This window comes from Budorcas taxicolor, chromosome 23 (genome assembly GCF_023091745.1).
Source record: "Budorcas taxicolor isolate Tak-1 chromosome 23, Takin1.1, whole genome shotgun sequence".
Taxonomy (NCBI): Eukaryota; Metazoa; Chordata; class Mammalia; order Artiodactyla; family Bovidae; genus Budorcas; species Budorcas taxicolor.
The window spans coordinates 38,695,812-38,708,234 of record NC_068932.1 but is presented as its reverse complement, the minus strand read 5'-3'; the positions used below and the strand labels follow the sequence as shown (position 1 = coordinate 38,708,234).

At 47.0% G+C, this 12,423-nt stretch overlaps 1 protein-coding gene across 1 annotated transcript in view; it reads right to left on the bottom strand.

Annotated features, from left to right (window-relative positions):
• GRK5 (G protein-coupled receptor kinase 5) overlaps positions 1 to 4,171 on the bottom strand; it is a 226,895-nt gene extending 222,724 nt beyond the window's left edge. The window contains exon 1 of the mRNA XM_052660814.1: positions 3,921 to 4,171. Coding sequence (XP_052516774.1) covers positions 3,921 to 3,972 — 52 coding nt within the window. The 5' untranslated portion in view covers positions 3,973 to 4,171. The remainder of the gene's footprint in view (positions 1 to 3,920) is intronic.
• Positions 4,172 to 12,423: the final 8,252 nt, after the last annotated feature.

Here is a 12,423-nt window from a genome sequence, read left to right as displayed (position 1 = left end):
GGATGCAAAAAGTGCTGCTCTTCTGTGCGGAGAAGCTTTAGGGCAGAAGCAGCCACGGGGGTGGATTAAGTACGCCTGCCGATAACAGTTAAAACGGCTGTGGGCTTCAGAGACATTATAGTGTTCTAATAACAATATTTCAGTTTTGTCATCATGAACTAGGGTTGCAAGGAAAAGAGGGAAGGGCTTTCAGCCTTGCCGTGGAATGCTGAGTCTGTCCCAGCAGGCTGGCTGCATTCAAACCCCCTCCCGTCTCCTGCCCTTCCCAGCCTCTGCAGTCACCTGTTTCCAGGTCCCCAATCTTAATCACTGGGAAGATCCAGGCCAACAAATTTACAGAGATATGTGAGTGAAAGGTCCTTGCACGTTCTGATTTTCGACATCCTGACCAAGGGCAAAAATCATGACGTGTCTGACTTCTCAGTTCTATAGTCGTGCCTGCTAGTACCACGCTCAGGAAAATGTGACCGATACTCCCTCTCTGTCCTCTTTATTGATCAAATATGACTACTACTGCCCTGGGAAGAAAGGAAGGGTGGGACCTTTCAAAATTTCTTCTCACCACCGTTCAAAGAAGTGAGGCAAAACACTAAAACATGACAAAAACCTTTACTGCAACAATAAAATCAAAAGGAAACACACAAAAGGCCCTCTGCAAACACTCTTTCTCACTACTATGATTTCAGCATTAGTGTGCTTGCCAATTTTCTGAGATTCTGAAATGAAAATAGATAGACAGATAGAATTAGTCTTGGGTTTCTTTTCATTAAATGCTTAATCACTTAGCTCATTTCCATAAATTGGCATGAATTCAGTCTCAACTTCTTTTCTTTTTTTACACTTAACCACCCATTTTTAGGAGAGTAATCTAAAGTTCCTGAGAATGATCAAGTTGATGCTCTCTTGAGTCCAGAACAAAGTACATTTGGGTGGTTTAAAATTTTGAACCCAGATCTTCATCTTATTTCAAAAAAGTCACAAAGGTGCAAGCTGTTTCCAATGTTTTCTAATTATTAATGATGAACCACTTTAATTCACTTACAGATTTTCTATCTTATTGCTGTACTCATTTTTCCACTTTATAAAAGTATTATTATGGTAAGAATTTTAACTTACAATGAATTTAGAAGACATCTGCCTTTGAGAATGCATAATAATAACAAAAGATAGGCCCCCAAATTACTCACCAACATAGACAACTACAAATTTATAGCATTTCCAAAGTGTGTCTGTCTTTCTTCAAGGCCTGTTTCTCTATTGTTTGGGACAAATGTGACTTTTACTTGAAAGCCACATTTTAAATTGTTTACAATCTATTTTGTTAACTGAACTAAATTAAATTTCGCATTCACAAACCATATTTCTCATTTATAACCACTCACAAGAATCTTCAAGGAAGAAGTGGTTTTAAACATTGTAAACAATTCAGATTTTTAAAGATACAACAAATTTTATGTTAGAGCTTTCATTATACTGACTGGAACTTTCATTTCTGAATATGCGGGTAATGTGGTTACTAGGAGAATTATTTAATTGAAAAGAATGACTTCAACTATGTAAGAATTGAGAAGAGAAAAATAAATAGCTTTTATTTCTAAAATCTTCTACAGTAATTAGAATATATATGCTCAAATCTTTAATAAAGACCCAGTGAGAAGAAAGTGGAAGAACTTAAAATCGTGGATTCTCTTTAGACATAAAAGAGAAAGAGGGGGAGAAATGCAGATTTCAAAATGAAATTTCCACGTAAGTAATTAGTTTTTCTCATTTAGGTGTCAGTTTCTCCGTATTCTTACGGGGAAGGCCCCCTCCATTTCAAAGGAATTTCAGGAGCTATTTTCTCACCCTGAGATGACTACCAAACTCTCAAAGAGAAATTGAAAAGACTTTAAAAGGAAAAGGAAGTAAAAGACACATTCTTGAGAACTTTTTAATCACTGTAATTCGGTCATTCCATATAAGCCTCCAGACTGTAGCTCTCTTTTCCAAGGCTCTAAAAAACCCAATTTGTTAACCTGACAGACAAAATTACCAAGCGGTGCATTCATTTCAGTGAAAAAATCTGGGGAGACCAAACTGGGGGAGAAAATTAATAATACTCTGCCCACTCCAAGCAAAACATTTTAAAAGAAGCAATCAAATGCTAAGAAAAAAAAAAAAAAAAGCAAGCTCTAGGCAAATAAGTGTAGAGCAGCAAAAGTAGGCAGCAGAATTCCCCGGGCAACAGGAGAAACCAGTGAAACTTGCAAAGCCTCCAGTACCGTCACATCCAATGATTTCCCAGGAAAAAATTTCAGAATGGAGAGGGAAAACTTTCCCAGCCCCCGAGCCCTCAGGTGAACAACCACATTCCACCACTAGGTGGCAGCTGCAAAGGCTGTGAGCCGGGGGCTGTTCTCTCCGCTTTTTCCCCTCCAGAACTCACTGCCCTGTTCAGGAGACAGCCCACGAGCCTCTTGGTCTAATTTGCTAAAAATTTTGGGTTAGGAAAAAAGAAAATACTCGGGCTTTAGAAATTGAAGTCACCAGGAACAGCCTCTGTTAAACGTCTGTTCACACCAAAGCTCTGGGCAATGGGAAGAACAGACCTGCACATTTCCAATTCGGCTGGAGTTTCCGAAGCAAACCTTCCAGGCTGCTGCTTTGGAGACAAACGAAGCTGAAATTACGACATGAGCTGTTGAGTTGTGCATCACTTACTCACACCCCGTGTACAGTGCCACAAGGTGATGGAATCGGCTGGATCAACATGAACAGTTTTACTGCTGGCCAGCAAAGTCTTCCTTCATTCATCAGAGTGTGTGAATGAAAAATATTAAGAAGTAAATAGGGCGTTTTCGTGGACTGCTCGCCTTGTACTCTTCTGAAGTCAAGACCTTACCGAGACTGCATTCGACCTTGGGTGTCAAATAAAGCCTCCTCCCATGAAAGGGAAAACCACTTCCCTTTTCATAAAAAGGCTGCACCCAGAGCTCAAATCTTGGCAAAAGAAATGTTACATAAATTCCAGGTGTTCCTAAATATGTATGCTTACCCGCACAGAATCATTTTAGGAAGCATCTTAAGTTTCTGGGCCACTTTCTCTCTCACCCCTTCCCTCTCTCCATCTCAAGGAAGAGTCAAAAAATGCGTTTATAGTCTCGACTTAGCTTCTTACCCACTCCATTTAGACGATATTTCCTGCTAACCTAATGCAGAAAATCTAATGATTTGCATCCAAAACACATCTAAGCAATGGCACACTTACCTTTCTTTTCTTAATTAAGCCAAAACCCAAAAAAATCCACTTAATCTCTCCCTCCTCGGTGGGGGGAAAAACCACCCCTGAAATCATGTATTCTTTTCTACATGATTTGCACAACCATCCTCTCGTTATGTGAACAGGCTAATTCCTCAACATCTTACTTTGCCTTTAAAAGGCTTCCTTCCACACGACGGGATTTCCCTAAGAAAGATTCCCAGCGGATGGTTTCCAGCAATAACCTATATCAACTCAGCCGGCGCCCCTCCACCCCCAACACACACACACACACACACACACAAACACGAATTCACTCACAGAACCATCCCGGGCCAACTCGGAAAAGCTGTTTGATTTGCATGTTTGCCCATCTCTTCCTGAATGAACGCCTTTCCAACTGACCTTTCAACAGCTGCCGAGAAGGCACGGCACGGTAAGGTTAGAGCTGGAAACTAGGGAATCTGTTTTAGCATCCTAATCCTTGCAACCTCGAGGTGACGTTTCCCCTTCTCTGCCCAAGTCCAGGTTCCCCGAGCACAAGAGCAGGAACCGTGAAGCGTTTGCCGAGCACTCTCCGAGGTGCCCTGGTCCCGACCAAACTCATTGCGGGCATCCCGCACCCGCCCGATACCCCGGCTCGTGGCGAAGGCGCCAGGCACGCACCCGCCCTGCCTCTTACCTTCCCTGGCTTTCAGCAAGACCGTGTTGGCCACGATGTTTTCCAGCTCCATTGACAGTCGGCGGTCAGCGAGGGAGCCGGCCGGCGGGGCTGTCAGCGCCTGACGGTGCTGCCGCTGCTGCTGCTGCCGCTGCTTGGGCTGCTGCCGCTGCTTGCCGGAGCCGGGAGCGAGCAGCCCGCCTAGCCTACCGCATTATTCTTTGCTCTTATCCCTCGGAGTTTCCACCTCTGCAAAGAGGAGCCGCCGCCGCCGCTTCTTCCTCCCTCTGTGTCCCCCCTCCCCCCCTCCCTCAACAGTTTCCCCCCCACCCCCCACCCTGCGCGCTGCTCTGTCACTCCATTCTCCTCCCCTCGGGCTCCCGCGGATGCTTTAATGCTTCGGATGCTTCTGCCTCCCCTCTGTCGGTCCCGGGGGTGTGGTACTCGCAGGCTGGGGCGGCCTCACTGCGCAGGCGCTGGGCCGAGCCACGCCTCCCGCTCCGGCCCTCGCGGCGCGGGGCCTGCTGGGACTTGTAGTTCGGCCCGGCGCGCTGGGCTGGGGCCGGGACTGGCGCGCGGCTGCGGGAATCCGAGGACCGCCCTGGGACGTGCCTTCGGAGGGAAGGCGGTGGGGCGTGCAGCGAGCGAGTCAAAGGCGGCTCGGCGGAGCTGAAGCTCCCCCCACAACTCCAGTCCTGGGGCCCGTTCTCGCATATCCATGCCCGGGGAGGAGGGGTGGTCCCGCTCGCCCGCTTCCCGCTCTGCCGAATGCCCAGAAAACTAAGTGCACGGGCCACGGCGAGGGCGGGGCGAAGCGCTGCGTCCGGGCAGGAGCTGGTGCCGGTTCTGGCCCCCCGCGTGGCGTGCTCGGGATGGAAGGGAGGTCAGGCCGGCCGGGCCTGCACCCCGGCTTTCTCCAGGGCACGCCAAGCCCACGTGGGCAGGGGGCTGCAGCCCAAAGGCGGCCAGGCACGCCCGCGGGCCCCTCACGCGGCGGCCGGCCGAGGTGCTGCCGTCGCACACGCTCTCGGTGGATGACAAAGGTGTACTTTGTTTTTCGTCCGAGGGCGCGAAGGGGGATCCGCGAGTCGGCGGCGACTCGGCGCTGGCGGCAGCATCGGTACCCGCGCAGCCTGAGCGCCCCTCGGCGGCCGCGGGATGGAAGCGCGGCTGTGGGGCCACGCGGACGACGGGTCCACCCCCAGGTTTCTCTGCGCCCCGGGACACCCGTCTGCGACTCCGGGGATCCCGGCGTGGGATGCGGACCGGTTCTACTAATAACCTGCCTTCCACCACACGGGGCCGCGAATCAAGAATCTTCATTCCAACCCAACTGATTGATATTAATAAAAACGCAGACTGAATCGCCGGGGTCAGAAACATGAGTAGGTTAACAGCACCAAGTCTGTGTTAGACATTCGTTTTCCAAGTCCAGGCTTATTCATCTTGGGGCTCTTAGTGCCTTTCCACTGTATGCTCAGAACGTCGGGCCCCAGATCTGTGCTCAGCGTCGCCTCCTTGCTGCCTCCGAAGGCCTCGCCCCGGGGAAACGGGCGGTGGGGCACTCCGGACCTGCGACAAGCGTTCTATCTGGGAAAGGGGCGGGCTGACCCAAAAAAACTGTGAGGTCTTTGCCTTTTGCGCACCCTGCGGGCCGGATATCCGTGCGGAAGCCGGCTCTGGACCTTCTCTGTCCAAAAAAAGGAAATCTTCCACCCCTCAGGGCTGCCAGGAAGTGGCAGGGGGGTGCAGAGAGAAACGGAGAACAATTACTATGCATTGGAGAATATAAAGAAATTAATAGACTTTTTCAGGCCTTGGAAACTAGGGTGGTCGCTGATTCTAACAGCTCAGGATTGTCTTGTTTCCTGATGGAGTGTATCCATCATCACCACTCCCTAGTGTCCAGTCCTGGGGCCCGTTCTCGCATATCCTACTCTTCCTGAATCAAACCCATTTTTCAAGGGTCAGTGGGTCTCCCTGGACCTCACTTATCTGCGAAGTAGGGGGAATAACAGTTTGCCTTTCAAAAGGCAGGGAGCTGAGCAGATGATTTCTTAGGTATCTCCCACTCTGCTGCTGCTGCTGCTGAGTCGCTTCAGTCGTGTCCGACTCTGTGCGACCCCATAGATGGCAGCCCACCAGGCTCCCCCGTCCCTGGGATTCTCCCACTCTAGGCATTACTATTCTAAGCACCCCAGGCTTGGTCTTGGCTACATAGCCACCTACTTACAATGAAAGCCCTAACTTACAATCAGAGTCTCTCAGAGAGACAGAGAATCAGAGCTGGCAGCATCTCGTGCACGTGAGTACTAAGTCGCTTCAGTAATATCCGAAGGTTTGCGACCCTGTGAACCCTAACGTAGCCTGCCAGGTTCCACTGTCCGTGGGAGTCTCCAGGCAAGGATACTGGAGTGGGTTGCCCTGCTCTTCTCCAGGGGATCTTCCCCATACAGGTATGGAACCCAGAGTCTCTCCTGTCTGCTGAACTGGCAGCCGGGCTGTTTACCACTAGCGCCACCTAGAGCTCACCAACTGCAGCAGGCATTTTGCCCCTTGCCGGTAGCTTAAGGCCTGATCCAGTCCAAACTTTACCTATTTGACTAACAAAAGCAACTAACTAAAGAGCTCCCTGCTTCCAGTTCAAAATGGCAGAGTAGAAGGACGTGAGCTCAGCTCGTGCGAGAGCACCAAAATCGCAACTAGCTGTTGAACAACCATCACAGGAAGATGCTGGAACCCACCAAAAGCAGATAACACCCTCCCACCCCCGTCAAAAGCCTTTACATGGTTAATTTCACGGAACACAACGTCCAGATGAGGTAGAGAACAAAGCTGCGTTTTATAGATAAAGTCACCAGGTCAGAAGACGTTTTATAACTTGCCCAAAGTCATACAACTAATAAGAAGAAAGCCTACAGAAGACCTACCGAAGAAGACCTACCGATTTGAACCTAGCAATCAGACTCGGAGTCTATGCCCTTAGTTTCTGGCAAGCAACATACTGAACTAGCTTGCAGTTGCTTTGTTTGGCTCCCAGAGTAAACTTAAACTGTATTGTAAGAAAGCAAAGTAGGCAGCTGGCTAAGTGATTAAGGGGAGGGGGGAGGTTTCCATTCCAGATTATAACGCCAACATTATAACTTCATTCCTTCCCATTAAATGCATGAATGACTCATAGGCCTCTTGAAAAATGGGTTTGATTCAGGAAGAGTAGTCTATTAAATATCAACAGGTAAGCTGGGAATCTCGTTGGCAGAGAGCAAGAATGGAAATCCATATGGAGAGCAGGCAATTTGGGGAGTGATGGGAATACACCAAAGACAAATACTGACTGCCCAATGCACTCAGGGTCAGCTGGGACAGAAATGTGAAATAAACCGGAAATCTTCCCATTCTTCGGTCAGCACCTGTATTGTGTGAATAAAGCTGCTTGGTCAGAGCTCTTATAAATTGAAATGAACTATTCTGAAAGTCACAAACCTATCTGCCCTAAAACATGGATTGCTTTTGCTTGAATAATCACATCGGCTTTCTGAGGAGGGCTGGAGCTGGTGTTTCCTTCCCTCTCCTTGTGCCACTGCTTTCTAATCATCAGGAAACAGCTGGAGAGACAGGGCTTTCATGCTCCCATTTTTTTTTTCTCTTTCTTCAAAGTTTACCTTTATGTGGCAAACACAGCAGGGAATACCAAAGTGATTTCCCAGGAGAGTCCTCCGCTAGGAAGACTAGCAAACTGGGAGGAAAACCACTGAGATAAAACAGAATAAGAGTCACTGTGGACACAGACACAAAGGACTTTGGAAGCAGAGAGGAAGTGATTTCCGGGACTTAGGAAGAGTCCGAGAGGAGAAATGAGAGCTGACCCTGGGCCTGGAGGCATGAAGGAGGTTTCCTGTTATGTTCCCACCTCTCTGAGAACTCCCTTCATCGATGGGCCCAGTGGTGACCAACTCTGACATTAAAAACTTTGCAGACTTCCCTGGTGGTACAGTGGATAAGAATCCACCTGCCGCTGCAGGGGACACAGACTCAATCCCTGCTCCGGGAAGATTCCACATGCCTTGGGGCAGCTAAGCCCCGGCAACACAGCTACTGAGCCCACACTCCTAGAGCCCGTGCTCTGAAACAAGAGAATCCATGGCGGTGAGAAGCCCTTGCACCATAACCAAGAGTAGCCCCGGCTCACCGCAACTAGAGAAAGCTGGTGAAAAGCGATGAAAACCCAACGCAGCCAAAAATAAGTCAATAAATGTTTTTTAATGTTTTATTTTTTAATTTTTGGCTGTGCTGAGTCTTCTTTGCTTTCTCTATTTGCAGAGAGTGGGGGCCACTCTCTAGTTATGGTGTGTGGGTGTCTCCTTTCATTGGCTTCTCTTGTTGCAGAGCATGGGCCCTAGCTGTTTGGGCTTCAGTAGCTGTGGCGCATGGGCTTAGTCACCCTATGGCATGTGGGACCTTCCTGGACCAGGGATCGAATTGGTGTTCTCTGCATTGCAAGGCAGATTCTTAACCACCAGACAACTCGGGAAGCTCTAAATAAATAAATTAAAAAAAAAAAAAAACACTTTGCAATATTGTAGACCACAACTCTTCTTCCCTTTATTTAGTATTTTTCTTTAAAGTCAAGTTGCTTGAAAAAAAAAAAAAAAACTTCTCTTATCCTAACCAAAACATTTTTGAAATGTGAGTAGTAGTAGAAATACCACACTTTGGAAAAACCTGACCTCCAAGCAACACGTGGGACAGTAACAGCCTTCAGTTTCAAGATAAACTGGCTGATGGTATAAATCTATCTGGAGGCTTCACCTTGGTGCTGCCAGATAATTATGGCCTGTAGACATCCAAATGCTCAGCTTTGTAACAAGACTTTACCGAGTCATCTGTGGGGGTCTCGACTGCAAGTTCAGAAATAAGATTCCAGCCACAAGTGATCTCCATGTTCCTCAAACTGAAGCAGTTTAGCATGATCTTTAGTGAGAAAGAAAGGCCCCCTTCCTGATGCTATGTTCTGTTGGGAGGGTCCCCATAGTAGACTTAGGCCCTGAATTGTTACAAACTGTTGTCTCCATTGTAAAGTAAACTGAAAATGTTAGTCGCTCAGTCATGTCTGACTCTGCAATCCCATGGACTATAGCCCACCTGGCTCCTCTGTCCATGGGATTCTCCAGGCAAGAATACTGGAGTGAGTTGCCATTCCCTTCTCCAGGGGATCTTCCCGACCCAGGGATTGAACCCGGGTCTCCCATATTGCAGGCAAATTCTTTACTGTCTGAGCCACCAGGGAAGCCCAAAGGAAACAGCCTGGGAGAATTAGGTCAACTGATGAGCCATGGCAAGGCTAGTTTTTTTAGGTGAGTGCTTGCCTTCCCTGAAGGCTTCCCCAGTAGTTCAGCGGTAAAGAATCTGCCTGCCAAGCAGGAGACCCGAATTCAATCCCTGGGTCGGGAAGAACCCCTGAAGAAGGAAATGGCAACCCACTCCAGTATTTTTACCAGGGAAATCTCATGGACAGAAGAGCCTGGGGGGTTACAGTCCTTTGGGGTTGCAACGAGTCAGGCACGACTTAGCAATTAAACAACAACAATCAAATGCCTTCCCTGCTCAAAGGCCTGAAATGTGTCTTTTTCATCTTTTGATTCCATTCTCTGTAGAACCTAGTAAGTACCTTATACATAGTATTTGGCAGTATTTGCTGACTCAGAGCACATGCCAAGACACAGCCCAACCTAGGCCTCTGGGGTACCAGTTATTCTGCACTAGTTAACCCTCAAAATGTCTTCATCACTGCCTGATCAGAGATTACAAGGGAAATGTAAGGGAGTCTGGCCTCCTGGTCTGAGAGATCAATCTGAAAAGCCAGTCAGTCCCTGGAATGATTTCACCTTCTGCCTGTACCTCCATCTTCAAATCCAGCTGTCTCCAGCAATCTGCCCAGAAGTCAAGGCAATCACACAATTTTAAGGAAGACTAAGCAGACCAATTTCAATTCACCTTACAGACTTGAATAAAATACAAGCTATTTACCGCCCCCCCAAAATGGGCATTTTTTTTGTTTGATTCAGTGCTGCGCAATCAGATAGATTTACATGATGGAAAAAATGCTCAAATTGGTAAGGAAATTACACAATGAAAGCATAAAAATTAATTCTGAGAGGAAGGAGGAAAAACAGACTTTCCTAGTAATCTGTTTAAAAGCGAATGATTTTCTGTTAGTATGGATGAGGAAAGAATCCAAGCCATCACTGACGGTCTTTTTATGATTAGCATCTATCAGGCAGGTCATTTGTTTGAGCATGGTAGCCTACCCTGGAAATTGGGATGAAATCTTGACAACAAAGGTAGAATTGCTTTTTAAAGAGAAAAAGGTGAGCTGAATTAAATTCAGTGTTAGGAACCTTTAAAGCCGGATGACTCATGGATGAGAGGGCTCCAGCAATTTCGACCTTAATGCTGCAATAACATAAACTTTCTCTGACTCCAAAGACTCTGAGCCTAATTATCTCTGAGACCTTGATATATGCTTTGACTGTCCTCAGGCCACTATGGATAGGTGAAAATTTAATTGACCCAATAAAAAGGAGGGCATTCTTGCTCCCTTACTAAAAGTCTCGGCTAGTCGATATACGCTAAAGGGAATCTAACAAATACTTGGAGTTTAAAAAATATAATGTTTTCACAGATTGTTTTTTTGGACAAATATGTAAAATAGAACATAGTCTATAATTTGGAACAGCTTAATTTCCTCCAGTAGGAGAAAAGGCGTGGGTTCCCTGCCGTTGACACGAGCTTGCATTGGGAACCCGACAGGTTGGAGCACTCCTTCCGCTTCTCTGACATTCCTCTCCTCTATGGAGAGAGGATGCCATCTAGCATGAACTCTGGAGAGCTGCAGCCAGCCCCCAAATGGCAAAAGGAAACCTCAGGTTCCACATCTGTGAGCTAAAACGAGCCCATGAGTGTGGTAGGCGACTCAGTACAACACAAACCATCCTCACCTGCTGCAAAGGGGATTCTGCTCTTGACATGGGCATCGGGTTAGAGAATGTTTCAGTGACTTATATCTCAAGCTCCACAACCCTCCTGTGTTCCAGGATCCAGCTAGGATTCCAGAGAATCCCCACTCTCCAGGCTGAATCTGGCCTCTCTGTGATTCAGGGAAGTGGAGGAAAGATTGTTGTTGCTCTGTTGCTAACTCGTGTCTAACTCTTTGCAACCCCAGGGACTCAGCATGCCAGGCTTCCCTGTCCTTCACCATCTCCCAGAGCTTGCTCAAACTCATGTCCTTGAGTTGGTGATGCCATCCAACTATCTCATCCTCTGTCATCCCCTTCTCCTTTTGCCTTCAGTCTTTCCCAGGATCAGGGTCTTTTCCAATGAGTCGGCTCTTTGCATCAGGTGGTCAAAGTATTGGAGCTTCAGCGTCAGTATCAACCCTTTCAATGAGTATTCAGGACTGATTTCCTTTCGGATTGACCTAGTTTGATCTCCTTGCAGTCCAAGCGACTCTCAAGAGTCTTCTCCAACACCACAGTTCAAAAGCATCAATTCTTCGGTGCTCAGCTTTCTTAATGGTCCAACTCTCACATCTCTATATGACTACTGGAAAAATCATAATTTTGACCCAATAGACCTTTGTCGGCAAAGTAATGTCTCTGCTTTTTAATACACTGTCTAGGTTGGTCATAGTTTGTCTCCCAAGGAGCAAGCGTCTTTTAATTTCATGGCTGCAGTCACTATCTGTAGTGATTTTGGAGCCCAAGAAAATAAAGTCTCCCAGTGAGTCCATTGTTTCTCCATCTATTTGCCATGAAGTGAAGGGAGCAGATTCCATCATCCTAGTTTTTACAATGGAATATTATTCAGCCACAAAAAGGAACGAAATATTGATACGTGTGACAAAGTAGATGAAACTTGAAAACATTTTACTAAGTGAAGAAGCCAGATGTAAAAGGACAAATATTGTATGATTCCATTTATATGAAATATCCAGAATTCAAAAAGACAGAAACATGGATTGGTTATTAGGAGATGGGATACCGTGACAGGGGAAGAACTGCTTACTGGGTCTGGGGGTTTATTTGGGGGTGATAAAAATGTTTTGGAATTAGAGAAAGGTGGCAGTTCCCCAACATTGTGAATGTTCTAAATGTCACTGACCTGTTTCCTTTAAAATGGTCAATTTTATGTTGTGTTAGTTTTATCTCAATAAAAAGTTTAAATCCAAGTAATAGTTGGAGAATACATAGGCTGGATTAAGTGATTAATAATATTAATATGCTGGACTTCCCTGGAGGTACAGTGGATGAGAATCCGCCTCCCAGTGCATTGGACACAGGTTCGATCCCTGGCCTGGGAAGATTCCACATGCCTCGGGCAACAAAAGCCTATAAGCCTCACAGCTACTGAATGTTGTGTGCCTAGAGCCTGTGCTCTCCAACAAGAGAAGCCACTGCTATTAGAAGTCTGTTCAGCATTACACCGGACAGTAGCCCCCAAGCAACTGCAACTGGGGAAAGCCCAC